Source organism: Monopterus albus, unplaced genomic scaffold, assembly GCF_001952655.1.
Source record: "Monopterus albus unplaced genomic scaffold, M_albus_1.0 scaffold139.1, whole genome shotgun sequence".
Lineage (NCBI taxonomy): Eukaryota > Metazoa > Chordata > Actinopteri > Synbranchiformes > Synbranchidae > Monopterus > Monopterus albus.
Window position 1 is genome coordinate 1,011,475 of NW_018128019.1, and position 15,184 is coordinate 1,026,658.

Sequence of the window (15,184 nt, forward strand, 5' to 3'; positions counted from 1 at the left end):
GTCTAGCCTGGAATGTGGATCAAAACGGCCTACATCTAACTTTCTTTGACTTCCGCATTGAAATATCTGCCGTGCACATACTGACAAAGTAAAAATCACATGCAGTTACAAACACCTTTCATCTAGACACGCTTTTATTAGCAGATGGAAATCGCGTCAAGGCGTTTTACAAGTGATGAACATATTTATTAGCACTTTTATTCTATTATTTCACACACAGTGTGTGTGTGTGTGCGTGCATATGCATATGTGCGTCTGTGGATCTGCTCATGTTTGGTTGGTTAAATGGCTCTGCCCAATCTGTGTCACAGCTTCACCGGCTCCTGTGGAGTGTTGACCATGTCCATCCTGGGCTGCAGCTGAGGGCCTCTGGCATAGATGAAGGGCCCTAACACCAGCACTCCCAGTAGGACTGGAGGCTCTGGGAGAAAGATATATGAATGTCACTGTGTCGGTGTTTCAAATCTTATCTGCAGCAATATTAGGGGGGGTGCCCCATGTCTCCAATGGTACCCCTGCCCCCCTTGAAGGTCAAGCTAATTTAATTAAATTAAATTTTCTATATAGCGCCAGATCACAACATGGAAAAAGGCATGAAGAAGAAAGCGGTGAAAGGTGAGGTGAAAGTTAGTTAGGTCAAAATTTACTCAGGTTAAGCCCACCCATGCTTTTTACTCTATGTGCAATAAAACTTACACGAGTAAAAAAAAAAAAAAAGCCAGTCAGAGTAATTAATCAAAACACCATGACTCTGTGGCTAAGTGAAACCAGCACGGTGGCAACTCGGAGAAAGGTACCTGTAATTACTGGTGACATGGGGGTGTGGTACAGGTAAGGAAGGAGGTTAGAGAAGATGTGAGATCGGGTAAAAGGTAAGGAGGTTAACGGCCGGCAGGAGGCTTCAACAAAGTGATTGATCACCTCTATGTGAAAATATTCCATAAAAGTAAAGAAACACTGGTGAGTTACAAATAGCTGTTGACTTGTTTTTTTAATATGACTTATTCATTCACTTGCCAGAGATGGAAGATGAAAACAACCAAAGAAGATGAAGAATCACTTTTTGGACAGTTAAAGTATACGGGCTAGATAAAGGGGTGCCTGTGAAGGAGTAGGAGGAGGTAGAGAGAGAGAAAAGGAAGTAAAGAGGTGAGAGAAGACAAGACCCCCTGCTTTGTTTTTAAACGTCCTTTAAAACACTTTTAAAAAAGTGTTTTTTTTTTAAGACGACTGTGATCTCATCTCTTCTACCTCTTTTTAACTTATTTTAAAAACACTTTTAAAAAAACTTCTTCAAGTTTTTAACTAGTTTACAAGCTAATTCTTCAAGCATTTTCCAGTTTATACAGTAAATGTTTGAGTTCGTAAAGAAAAATGCAGACAGCTATTTTTTTGAATAGCCTAATATTCCTTTTTCTTCATTTTCTGTAAAGTAATAACGAATTTAATACATTTTTCTTCATGTTTTGATTTGGAATAGAATGTGCAGTCTTCCCAATGCATTTGCATGTATGGAAATAAAAGCTTTTTTATTTTGTGCTTTACTCACTTTTTTTTTTTTTTAAACATACTGCTATTATTTTGAACATGTATGTTTTAATCCTATCCTTTAATGTTTTAGGTTGATTGGTGTCTCTAAATTGCCCATAGGAGTGTGTGTGTGTGTGTGTGTGGTTGTTTGTCTATGTGTTAGCCCTGCGATGGATTGGCGACCTGTCCAGGGTGTACCCTGCCTTCGCCCGATTGCCGGCCGGGATTGGCTCCGGCCCCACCCGTGACCCCGCTCAGGGATTCAGCGGTAGAAAATGAATAGATGAATGTTTTAATCCTTTTTGATGAACCCACTTTGGATCCTAAGACAATCTTCCATCATATTCTTGTTACAAAAACACATAAAAATATTTCTTGCAGTAGCCATCTTGCAGTAGCTTGCATAGCCATTTAATGACAGTGTTTGCACATGGACAAAATTGTAGAAGAACCAGATCAACAAAGGCAGCTTTTTGCATGAAGATACCCTGACACAGAGCAGGAAAATAACCCACCTGTTTGTCTTGATGTAGTTTAGATGACAAGATAGCAGCTAAGAAGATGGGGCTCTAGTTCACTGTCAACTTAGTCTTTATTCACCTGATGATTGGGATTCTTGTTTACAGTGAAGTTAATGTTTTGATAAGTGATATTCCCTTAATAACAAACCATGTATACTTTATGTTACAGCTGACCTTGTTGCAAATTTAGCTGTTTCTGTATATTCCCATCCTTCTGTATTTCTAACATGCTAAATCTTTAGGCTCTGTCACTACTCTGAGAAGAGTTTTCATTAGAACCCCGATGCTACTGGATTTTAAAGGCCAATACATACATCCATATTTAAGAGTTAAAAATAGTCTGATATAGGATCCCATATTTATTTTTTAATATCAACCTGAGCTGACTAGCTAATCATCAGATAAAAATAACCAACAATATTTGACTAAGGTAATTTTTCATTCAAAAATAGTGAAATTTGGCACTTGTTTGCCTCAACTTCCTATTAGTTACCTGCCATTATACATGCTCATAATATATCTGTGATAAGATGAAATCCCCTCATACATCAGCCAGATTCTAGTTTTCATGACAGACACAGTATCGATTAGCTGGTTTGACTGATGTGAGCTTATAAAGCCAGAGGAGGTCACAGATGAGGCAAGTTCTACATTGACTCAGCCTTCGCTGCACATGCTCAGACTGCCAGGTGTAACGCTGGCTGTTGCACACCTCTGCCTCGACACTCCAGTGCAGCACAGACAGGGCACCCTGATATTTCACTGATGTAACCTGTGCTCCATGTCATGCAGTGAAACCCAAACCAGCTCCTGGTGCTGGTCACAGTGCAGGACATGGCTGACAGGCAAACATTTAAGACAATGATTTCAATTTAAAAAAAAAACAAAAACAAGCTGCAGCACAAAGAGGGTAAAAGAGTGACAACAATTCCATAGGAATTTAAGATTTTACCACATCTGCCCACCCTCCTTTGTCCATCTTTACCTCCCAGCACCATAAACTGTGGTGAGGGGATGCAGAGTTGTCTCCATTAATAAGATTCATGATTTCAGCAAATAAAAATAAAAAAATCCCAGGAATCACAGGTGACAGTGGGAAACCTGCAGTTTTGATGGAGGCAGAGGAATGTTTTTTTTTTTTTTTTTTTTGATACAGTCCAAAGATGAGATCCTTGTTGGCACAGATGACAGATTCTGCACCAGTTGTCTGATCACATCCTCCTGCTTTTTGGCCCAGGACAGGCCATCATTCATAGCAGCGCGGATTGGCACGCACATGGCTTCCTTCTGCAGGTCGGCCAGCTGGCAGGCAGCGGCAACTCCGACTAATCCCAGCAGCAGCAGGAGGAGGAGCTTGAACACCAGACCAACGAGAGAACGCCGAGGTTTAGGTGCTGACTCTACAACGACTTTATCTGCTGAAATGAAACAAAAGTGGGTGACATTAGAATGACTCCTTAAAGGATAAGTCTGGTCATTTTCTATATTAACAGTATTTTAAACACTCCCCATACAGAGAGTACAACCAGCAGTGATTTGCCTCTACTCACTGTTAATGTCCATTAGTCCTGGCTTACCTTATTCATCTGTGCCATAAACCTCCATTGTTGTTAGAAAATGATTAAAACATTTCAGTGAAACACATCACTGTACTGGCTGACACTGTTTCCTCATTACAAAACACCAGTCCCAGATTTATTTTATTTTTTTTAAATGTCTCAAGGCTCTGAACAGCCATAACATTTTACAAAATTTATAAGTTAGAGTCAAGGTACAAGATCTCTGGATATTCTTAAGGAGACTGGTGTTTTGTAATGAGGACATATTTCACTAATCGTGATTAAAAATCATGGCAGACTGTTCAGACCTTTATTCCCACCTGTTGCTTGTCCATTCTTCTTCTTCTTGTCCTCACTCTTCTTCTTCTGCTGTTGTTCCTGTGCAGCCAGGGCTGCCATCTGAGCCTTGTACTCTTTCCTCCTCTTTTCCTTCTCCTCTGCCTTCTCCCGTTTACGAGCCTCCTTCTCTCTGGCCTCCCGCTCCCTCTGCTTTGCCTCCCTCTTTTTCTCCAGCTCTGATTGAGGGATGAAGAATGTACTGTTATTGATATATTGATCCAAATGCAGTTGCTCAGCTCCTTTATCTCATCCCGAAGTTACTCTGAAGCTCAAATAAATAGATTTCATAAAACTCACCTTTTTCCCTCAGGAGGCGTTTCTCTCTTGCACGATCGACCTCATCCTGAATGGCTCTCATATGCTCCAGAACCTGTTAAAAAAAGATCTTTAGGTTTAGATGCTAATATTTAAATTACTTTGTGCAAACTGGCCGACTGATCATGCTCCATTTCTCTGTCACCTTAGAGGCACACTGTTTGCACTGCTTCTCATCCAGACAGTCTCCTGCTGCCTTGGCCAGACCAGGCTCCAGCGGGTTGTCCTTCAGATCCAACCACTTCAGACTCTGCATACAAAAACACACATGCAATGTCAAAGAAACTGTGTCAGACATCAAAATAAAAGCAGACATGCCACCTCACACACGATGTAAGCAAGGATATGATGGTCGGCTACATTAATATCTTATACCTGCAGAGTTCTAAAATGTAGTCTTTGTTAGCCATAGACTGACTTACTCTAGCAAACTGTCCAAATTGTTCTTTTACAAACTCCTGTGGTTTCACCTTTTTCAATTTAAAGAACTATTTTCAGAAAAGGACACCAGATGAACAACAGTAAGGTCAGTGATTTCTAATAAAAAAGAACAACAGGCAATAATCCAACTGATCCAAATTTTAAAAATCTAACAGTATTATACTGCATCTAAATTTGTGTTGCAAGAACCATCTATCTGAACAGCTTCATATACAGTCACCTAATAGGGCCTGGACATTAAACACACTGACACTGCAGCTTTATGTTACTAGGATCAGTACATACAGAACGAATATAACATGAGCAAACACTACTTGTGTCTGACGCTCACCCTGAGCTGGGAGAAGCTGATAGGCAGGGCAGTCAGCTTGTTGTTGTAAAGGTCCAGATGCTGAAGGCTGACCAGGTTCCCCAGGTCATCTGGCAGACAGGTCAGCTGGTTTTTACTCAGATCCACCTTCACCAGGTGGGTCAGGCTGCAAAACTCAGGCTGCATAAAATAACCCCAGACAAACAAATGAGCATCACTGTTTACTCTGATACAAAGAGAAGAAAAATACAAATTCTTCCACTTGAGAGACTGGGGCCAGAGAGTGTTTGACGTTTTTCCCTATTGCTGCTTGAAAAACAGTCAATATGATTAATTAAATACACTGAGAAGGTAATACAACTGAGGCCACAACATTTGATGAGGGATCACAAATACACATGACTATGTTTGTACTTACAGGAAGGGAGGTAATGTTGTTGCATGACAAGTCCACAACAGTTGCTTTGGGTAATAAAGCCTGTTGAGATAAATGATAGCATGAGCTAGTTAAATATTCTGTTAGTGCTGTGGTGGAAGAGGAATTCATATCCTTTACTTATGTAAAAGTAGCTTTTGTCTAAAAACAAACAAAACTGCTCCAATTAAAAGTCCTGCATTAACAGTCCTACTTGATAGGGATGGAGCAATGGGATTTTTTTCCAATCAATACAATTTGATGCACAATATGATCTGTATGAATAGATCCAATGACTATACAATTAAAAATTCAATGGCAACAATGTATAACTAGCTGTGTAATACTTGTAATTTATTCCTATCCCCCCCCCATTTTCTAGCACTGGTTTGATTATGTAAAGAACAACCAAATATACTGTTACTAGAGTACTTAAAGTATCCAAAGCAAAAAGTATTCATTTCGCATTAGAGTATTAAATTATTGAGACCCACCCACAAATGTTACTGGAAGATGTTTTAATTTTTAGATCTTATGCACACATAATATTTAAGCACACAGATTCCTATCCTGTTTAAAAAAAATTGGCATCTTTAAGACTGCAGGGGCTCTACTGTTTGTTTTATTGCAAAACAAGTTACAACATCGTTTTTCTTATTGGGGATCTGGCACAACTCCTTGCAGACCTTTGCACAGCTTAGTCTGATCAGATCAGCCACAATAACTGGAAACTCCTGAGTGAATAGATATGCAAGGACTCTATAATAGTAATAATGATGACAATGGTGCACCTTACGTTATTAGCTAATCATATATTTTGTATGTAAAATCAAAGTAGCTGTCAGATAATGCTGCAGAAGATGTCTAGCTGAAATGTACTATAAAGTGGCATAAATCGGACAAAGTACGAGTACAGCACTTGACCAAATATATTTAGATACTTTTCATTACTGTGTAAATGCATGTTTAACAATCATTTACAGTAATTCTAATTCTTAGAACACAGCCTTGAATGTTTCATAATATTTTCTCACACAAAGACAACCAACTTACCAGCTCTTTGACGGGGACCTCAGTAAGGTTACACAAGCTCAGGTCCACTTCATTGCCGCTGATTTTATCCTTCAGGTTCAACACTTTGCTGTTTTTACTCATTCTGGAGCCTCTGACTAAAACACGCAACAGCAGTTTACACAGTAGACACTTGTGACTAAACTAGCAGAGACCAGGAAAACCCGTTTTACAAGCGCTGCTCGCCTGTTACGAACGCTGAGACAACACAGTATATAACGGTGACACACGGCGCAAAGCAAAAGAGCAGTCCAGCTGGTAAATATGGAGAAAGTTTCTGGTAAAAGCTGTAGGATACTGCTGATATCAGTATTTTGGCAGCACTGACTGCCTCAATGAAAATCCACGTCACTGACTGAGCGACAGCGTGGAGACGTTGCAAGCGAACAGCGCCACCTGCAGCTCCGCAGGAAACTGAACATTTACCGGAACAAAGAAAAGATAGAATATTTTTAAACGCTTTATTGAACAAAAATGTGTACATCAGCTTAGGCACATTCAAGATTTTACAGCAGACATACTAGAGATTGGCAATAATTTTCTTCTTTTTCCTCTTCTTCTTCTTCGTCGTCGTCTTCTTCTTCATCTATTTTTGGCGGTTGGCAGGCAACTTTAGGTGCAGTACCGCCACCTTCTGAATCTAACTATCAAACTCATTAGCAATGATTTTATCATGTACACAAAGAAATAAAAATATTTGATGTAAAGATTAACAAAATTAATGTGTGCATACACTAAAGTTCATAAAATATTTGATGCATTCTTGTGACACAAATGTCTAAAATGAAGTTTGACTTTGTGTTATATCTTTTAATGAATGTAGAAGGGTTAAGGTTAACCCTAACCTTGGAATGACAGTTTCTTATTGGAAAGTCAATTTGAATGACCAACTGGAGATGTAAAAGGACCCCAGAGACCGAAAATAGCCACAAAGAAAGTGTGAGGTGTTCAAATGCAGTTTCCCTGAACACCAAGGAGCATTTTAGCGTCTTCCAGCTCATTGTTTTGGTTTACTCACACCACTCTAACACAAACGCAAGAAAAAGGAAATAAATAGGTTTAATTTTTATTGTTTATTTTTGAATTACAATGATCTATCAAAGCCAGAGAGCAGCACTGTTATTCTATTATACATAAAGCAGAATAATGCTTGAAATGTGAAAGCACACAGTGGCATGACATTACTAAAGACATAGAAAAACACATATCTTCAGAATACAACGTGTCTAAAATTGTTAAAGGGGAAACAGATTGTTTTTAGCCAACTACTCAGACTTTCATGATGTCTATGGCTCATGAAGCTTTTCAGTGCCACCTGGTGTCTCAGCTTGGACTTGGAAACAACAAATTATTGCTACTAACATCTACAAATATTTGCACATGTAAGTTGCATTTAGAAAAAGTGCATTAAAAACTTGCTTGCAGAGACAACATACAAATAATAGTGATCATAATAATTTCCCTTTGTCACTAGCCATTTGTGAGTTGTACTATTTGAAATGTAAAATTGATATGTTTTATTTTTAAATACTGCATGAAACAAATATCAGATGTGAATTACACAGCACTGGATTTCCACATTCCTAGAACAGAAGTAAATCTTAATAGAGATTAAAAAACATTTGTACAGGAACAAAAACAAATGGCATGAAATTAATTATACAAATGTCCTGGAACTTGTATGCTTCAGGATTATAAGTATGCATATGTTAATTTAGCATCGCAAACAACTTTGCTTGCACTTGCTTCATTTTTAGAGATTGTACTTTAAAACAACAATGCTTATTACAAACTAAACTGTAGTATTATTTGTTGTCAGTCAATACATACATTTTGTTTTGATATTGTCCTGCGGGATCGCACTGATCATCAACAATCAGTGTGTTGACTGTAGGGTCATGCAACCTTGTGTATACAATTTGTAATGTTTACAACTTGTGGGAAATAGAAGTCAGTCATGCAGTATGTTTCATTATTTACCACTATTAATCTTGTTCCTTAGTCCAACCAACAAAAATACAGAGTAAAAACAGACCAGCAGCTGTGACATAGAAGCCGAGGAACACTTTGTTGATTATTTTGGTCATTCTGGTCCAGTAGCCGGGCTTCTTCCCTTCTGCCTTCATACTGTTGAGGAGCAAAATCAGTGTTCTCACAGCCTCACCTGAGAGCTTTTCAGAGGATTCATTCTTCAGTTGGCAGTCACTATCCTGAAAAAAAGGGAGAGAAAAATGAGATTATGTTAACACACTCATTACATTCCACATCAACATCTTTGAGTCAAATGTATTCTGTTCTAGGTGTAGCCACGCAGATTTTTCAACCTTTGCCAATGCCAGCACTTTTTATAGGAACTTCTTCTTAAGAAGAAAACTTTATTTATGAAAAGCCTTTTTTTTAATTTTAAAAAAGTCCAACTTAATTCTCACCTCTTTGTCCACCGACCGCAGTTCTGATGGCATTTCACCAATCGAATCACTACAGGAACTTTCATTGTGCCTCCGTTTATTAACTTCTGGAAAGATGCGCCAGACACAAAACGTGTTAGCACACATTCAAAATAATGCAAATGTGTCTGTTTCACAGTATTCAAAAATAACTAGAGGTGGATTTCAAGGCAACAACAAACTTCTATGCTGCTTCACAAACTGATCAGATGTCTGAATGATCATCTGAGATTGTAAACATATATAGAAACTTCTTTATCCGTTTTGTTGACTCCCACCTAAACAGTTGAGGAAGTTGGCTGGTGAATCCCCACAGTTCACATCTAGGCCGATGTGTTCATTGTCATCTTGGGATGCAGAGTCCTTTTCTATCAGATACATCACCACGATTGTCTCCACAAGACTGAGCATCATCATTGCAAACATCCCAATGCAGTAGATCGCTGAAGTGAGAAGGTGTTTTATATTAGTGTGGACAAATGACTACTAACTGAGTCAGTGTGCTCCTGACTGAGTGCAGTCCAATAAAAGCAAGGCTGCGAGTTTCTTTACCTACAAGTGGAATCTTGTCTGACGAGGAAGGCAGGATTTCATTCAGAATAAGCTGCATCACAGTGACAGCAAGCAGCACAGTAACCTTGAAGCTGAGCTTCTCGCCCCCGCTGTCAGAGATCAGGAAGGAGACCAAGTCCAGACACAAGAAGAACAGGATAGGCAGCAAAAAGTTGACGACATAGAGAGCCGACCTCCTTTTCATGGTGATCTATGAAATTATATTTAAGGTTCAGGTGGCTGACTTATAATACAGTTGACAAAGATTAAACTGGAACAACTGTAGGAATTACAGATAAGTAAGACGCAGGTTTCAACAACAAAGTAATCTGCCCCAATCTCTTTCTGCCTCCAGTGGCAAAAGCAGCACTCAAATCATTTTCTTAGATAAAAGAAAGTGTAAGGGCTGAAATCCTACATTCAGAATTTTGCTCAAGGAAACAAAAAGTAGCAGTGAATATATACTGGAAACCAAATATGTTTATACATTATACAGTATGTTTTCACATTTTCAGATCAGTGAAAGCAAAAAAAGTAAAAAAGAGGAAACTGATAAAACTGTAACTTTACAGCTCTGTGTCTGCATCCAGAAATACTTACAGTGTAAATGACAAAACTTTGGTTAAAGCCATCCATTTCAATACTTTTGTTGCTGACATTCATGCTGATGAACAGCCACTCGCTCTGGGTCCGCATTACTTCGCGTGAGTCCTCTGTGGCCTCTGCGGAGTTAACGAAGGGCTTGAGCTCGAGTTCCTTGACTGAAGAAAAACATAAAACTGCAAGGTTTCTTTTCAGATTTACAAAAAAGACTATATCTGGAAATGTGTGCTCATGTAACAATAAATTGTAAAGTAATTAAAGCAAGAGCATGAAATCAGAGATCGTAACACATGAACATTAAACACAACATATTACAGGCTCACCACTGTGTACAATAGATGTGAAGGTGAGGGTACAGCGCTGAATGTCAAAGGGGAATTTATAGGTTTCCATGGTGCACGTGCTGACCAACACCTGGTCGTTTGCAACTTTGACAGTACCGTTATTTGTAATAATTAGATAAGGAGAAGGGGGAGCCTTGTCCCTCTCTGTCCTGTATAAGAACACACAGACAGTTTCATACATTGTATTATCTGTTATACTATGCAACATAATCAAAAATACACTGACGTATGTAACTGCAGTATCTCTGTTGGAGGCATTTATTGCCTGCCATAAATTGCATGTACTGTCCTGATCTCTGCTATCACATCAAACACAAACTTGGTTGAGTGGATGATGGTTAGGCATTTCAGATATTCAAGTCATTAAGTGAAAACATGATTAAAATAATCTAAATTCTTCAGTTTCCATTTGTTTTTTAACATGATGCCTTCACCAGTTACCGTTGTGGCTGTGCTGTTGGTTGATCTGTGAGTGTGAGTGTGAGTGCAAACACTTACATCTCCTCAATAGTGATATCTGGCTTCCACATCACTTCACTAGGAACAGACACAGACTTAATACTGCAAAATTGATCAGGATCCCAATAAATGTAGTCATTATGCCACTCCTACAGAGGACAACAAGGAGAACAACGCATTTAAAGAAAAGAAATTTGGGTGGTAGGAAAAAATGTCCTTCTTCCTGAGAGAGAACTCACCATGGTAATCCAAACGTAAGGAACAAATTGCTGGTCCTTCTCTTTCTATGACCAAAAAAACAAAAGTGAAAATCCTCCCACACAGACAACCTGGCAAGTGTTTGAAAACTGATTTTAATACAAGTTATGTCAAGTTCACAAAAAGCAGAGTTCATATGACAAAGTTTTGAGCAGACAAATATGAAAGCAGAACCCCCATCAAAACATCTGAGGGCACACAATCCACATTTCAAGCACTATTCAGTTTACAACTCAGCTAGTGCTCAGAAATTGTTTTGTGCACTTTCAAATATTTTGTCATTGACAGATTTCCACACAAAACCCAGTGGAGAAATCTGAGAGCACAGGCTCAGAAACAAGCAGGTTCTCACATTTGATTCTGCACTTACAAATATGTACCTACATTTTCTCAAATACTGAGCTGGCAATCTGAGACACCCTTAAATGTTTTGGCAGGGATGTATCTATAGACAACCCAGTCGCACTGTGAGAATGTGCCACATCTCTTTGAAGAAGAAGAAGCAGCAGCTTTATTTTATTGTGACATGTACAACGAAATTTTGTTTGGAGCTGTAGAGGCCCCGGGCCGCTGTCCAGTCTCTTGCCCAAGGACACTTCGACATGTGGACTGCAGGCACTGAGATTCAAACCTTCAACTTTTCAGTTGGGAGACCACTGCTCTACCCACCACTATCGTTCTACCCACAGCACCGAATTTAGCTTTCCACTAAACTAATCAAACTAATCTGGCAAATAAACACAAATGGAACCAAAACATATAACTGGACAGAGTGATAGTAATTTTGTGCTTACCTCTTACCACCTCTATAATGGCCATGACCATGGAGGCTTACTGAACAAACTGATGTGAGGTTAAATTAATCAGTGCTTCATAAATGGTCACATGCTGCAGCTGTAAACACCAAGAACTTATCATATGCTCCTTCCAGCTGATAAAATGTTATTTTGTGATGTCATGCTACATGAGCAAACAGAAAAATGGCATCAGTAAATCTCCTCAACAAAGGACAGAATAATTATTGTTTTAAGCTATAAGTAATCACTTACTATGTCTAGAATGGCATAGAGCTTTACATCCAGGAATACGTGGGTGGTCTTTGTGTGGTTATCAACTGGCCGGGACATGTAGAACAGTTGATTATTTCTGGTCAAGTCCAAGTGCTTTAAAACAGCTTGATAACTGCAGTTGCCCACAGAGGACGCCCCATCTACAGTGGAAACACCAGGACACATTCAGGAAGGAAGTCAATATAGAAACATGATAGTGATGATCATATTCTTTGTTTTGCCTTTAAATTAGACCTTTCGAGCACCTTCTGTATGTCTGCCCTATATGTTCTCAGTTGTCATAAAAAAATCAGTGTTTACAGTCAGTATGGAAAGTATTCAGGCCCTTTTCTTCATTTTATGTTTCAGACTCATCTTAAAATGAACTCTGTTGAATTTTTTTTCTCATCAATCTACACACAATAGTCTAAGTGAAAACAGGTTTTTGGAGTGTTTTTTACACACAATACTCTGTAAGTGAAAATAAGTTTTTGGAGTGTTTTGTAAATTTATTAAGAATAAAAGCTTGAAAAATTCAATTTACATATCTATTCACACCCTTTGTTATGACACTAGCAGTGGAGCCCTGGTGCATCCTATTCCTATCAGTGGTCATTGAGATGTCTCTAAAGCTTGAGTCCACCTGTGCCTAATTTAATGCTACTGGATATAATTAGGAAAGGCACACAGCTGTCTATATTAGGTTTCATAGTTGATGGTGTATGTCAGAGTTAAAAACAAAGCCATGAGGTTGAGAGAATTGTCCATAGCCCTGAAAGACAAGACTGGATCAAAACCCAGATCAAGAAGGATATAAGAAAATTTCAAAATACTTACCCAAACTATGATCTCAACCTAACTATGTTGTCACATCATAGAAGGATTATTTTGCTATTTTACAACAGTGATTTTTAACAGTTTGTCTGTGGCATATCTACTCTAGAGGTGCTAGCCTGTTTCAGAAAAAGGTCCCATGGGTCAAATGAGAGCGTAGGGACAAATGATCTGCATGGTTGAGTGGGGGACCTTTTCCTCTGGCACCATCATCAGGTCAGCATTTTAATTTGTCCAACACTTGCCCCTGCAAAACCGACGACACTCCCATCAGCCTCAGCTAGATTTTGTGTCGCGTGCTAATCAGCAAATATTAGCATGTCAACTCAGTACACTAATATGTTGAACATGGTAAACATCATACCTGCACAACATCATCACCACTGTGGGTACATTACAGTTTTTCACAATTGCTAAAACAATAAACTCCATTCTCTGAACCAAATTCTCAATAGCCTAAACCAATTTGTCGAATAAATCACTCTTTCTGCAAAACCTTAAACAAGTTCAGGCACTTAGACTCTGTTAACACATCTCATGCACTCTTTTTGCTGAACTCCAAACACATTCCCACTAAAACACAATTCGCACTGTGATGACCTGCTGGCTCTACCACTTCAAACACACACCTCATGAAAAAGTGCACTGATGACACGGGTACATCCATCAACTATGGATAACAATATGAGAGGTAAAGGAATATGAGGTGTTGGAAAAAAGGATGACGAAGAGTAAGACCAGGAACAGAATATGGTCCTTTCTCCATAAAGCACTGTCCTCAACCCAACAAAAGAGTTTTGCTTTGCATGGTGGTAGAAAGTCTATGACTGAAACCCATATACCAGGGAAAATCTCTTACAGGCAATGGAACTGGCCTGTGGTGACATAAAGGTGCAGTCTTGTCAAGGATGGATCCGCCACACCAGAGGGTTTTTTTGCCCGTTGCCTGGCAAGGGACAACATTGCCTGTGACATAAATGAAGCCCTCTGGCCAGGCCCAGCTCAAAGACGTGATCCTGAGGCAGAATAATCTTTCTGATGTGTTTTTCTTCTTCTTCTATTTTGATCGTAACATGGTTTTTGGTAAATTCACTATACAATAAACTTTTTTTGTTGTAACTACATGTCCTGGATGCTGTGTTCTCCTTTTTTTGATGTAGTGTCTAATGACTGAGCTGTAGTGTGTATATGATTGACTCATTTGTGTATGATCTGAAAGCATTGTTCAAAATTTGAGTGCTGGTGACATGGTTTGGAAGCAGTTGCTAGATTTTGTCAGACGAGTCAGAGGTTTTGTGAATTTAGTTTGAGTATTTGGATTTGTGTTTAAGGTTTTGAGAAAATGAGTGGTGGTTTCAAGAAACGTGTATTAGCAATTCAGAAAAACTGTAATATAAGTACATCAGCATTTAGTTCAAAACCGTATTTAGACTCTTAATCTGGTTTCTCATAAACATCTGTGCTGATAGGCAGAGATTGTGGTCACAGAAAAGCCATTATTGGAGATGGATAGCGATATGGATCAGTTCACCTACTCAACCAATAAATCACTTCTAGAGTGCGCCTTGCAGTCCTTTAAGTAGGCTCTTAAGTTTGAAATCCACCCACAAACGTTCACTCTGCTGCATTAGCAGAGCTGTTAAAGGCTATTATCATTTGCAGTTGGATTTATTACATTAGACTGCATTATACTAGATAGGTGTGCCTAATTATTATGGTTTGTCCCATTCACCAGAAGGGTGAGGGAGAATTGAGGTAGGACTCAAGAGTGTAGACCCAGCTGCTAGTAAAAAAAAAATTAATTAAGGAGCACAGAGTAACTGAGTCGACGTATAGTAAAATAACCAGGGTAGGGCAGGGATGGCTGAGGAGACTAGGACGAGGACAAGGTGTCATGATTCGGTTCCGCTGTTTCCGGTCAGGCTTTTATTTTCACATCACTTCCTGTTTTGTTTCACCTCAGTTTTGGCCCTTTTATTTAATCATCATTAGTTCACCTGTTCCTTATTGTTTGCACCTGTTTTTTGTTTCCTTTTAGGCAGCGTCCTCCCACAGGACGCTGCCAGATTGTTCTAGACCCCAGCTCTGACTTTCCAGCATTCTTATCTTGCCTGATTCTCCGTGTCTGACCTCCGAT

General features: G+C 39.1%; 2 protein-coding genes across 7 annotated transcripts in view; both read right to left on the reverse strand.

The window, feature by feature from the left end:
• Positions 1-305: 305 nt before the first annotated feature.
• On the reverse strand, positions 306-6,877 carry lrrc59 (leucine rich repeat containing 59). The gene is made up of 9 exons (XM_020613885.1): positions 6,484-6,877; positions 5,434-5,493; positions 5,037-5,195; positions 4,410-4,514; positions 4,247-4,319; positions 3,931-4,125; positions 3,206-3,469; positions 2,764-2,889; positions 306-421 (listed from the first exon to the last, which is right to left on the reverse strand). The coding sequence occupies exons 1-9, from the start codon at positions 6,583-6,585 to the stop codon at positions 306-308; spliced, it is 1,200 nt and encodes a 399-aa protein (XP_020469541.1). The 5' UTR covers positions 6,586-6,877.
• Positions 6,878-7,616: 739 nt separating this feature from the next.
• The window catches only part of LOC109967934 (5-hydroxytryptamine receptor 3A-like), a 10,479-nt gene continuing 2,911 nt past the window's right edge, over positions 7,617-15,184 (reverse strand). The window contains exons 1-10 of one of the 6 annotated variants that reach the window (XM_020613855.1): positions 13,051-13,133; positions 12,214-12,374; positions 11,146-11,190; positions 10,946-11,055; positions 10,427-10,596; positions 10,101-10,279; positions 9,501-9,711; positions 9,227-9,391; positions 8,931-9,016; positions 7,617-8,711 (exon numbers count right to left, since the gene is read on the reverse strand). In XM_020613855.1, the coding sequence (XP_020469511.1) occupies positions 8,487-8,711; positions 8,931-9,016; positions 9,227-9,391; positions 9,501-9,711; positions 10,101-10,279; positions 10,427-10,596; positions 10,946-11,055; positions 11,146-11,190; positions 12,214-12,291 (1,269 nt within the window). In that variant the 5' untranslated portion in view covers positions 12,292-12,374; positions 13,051-13,133 and the 3' untranslated portion in view covers positions 7,617-8,486. Of the gene's footprint in view, positions 8,712-8,930; positions 9,017-9,226; positions 9,392-9,500; positions 9,712-10,100; positions 10,280-10,426; positions 10,597-10,945; positions 11,056-11,145; positions 11,191-11,958; positions 12,125-12,213; positions 12,375-12,757; positions 12,831-13,050; positions 13,134-15,184 lie in introns of those variants that run through there. The other 5 variants (XM_020613856.1, XM_020613858.1, XM_020613854.1 and 2 more) reach the window with 5 other exon arrangements.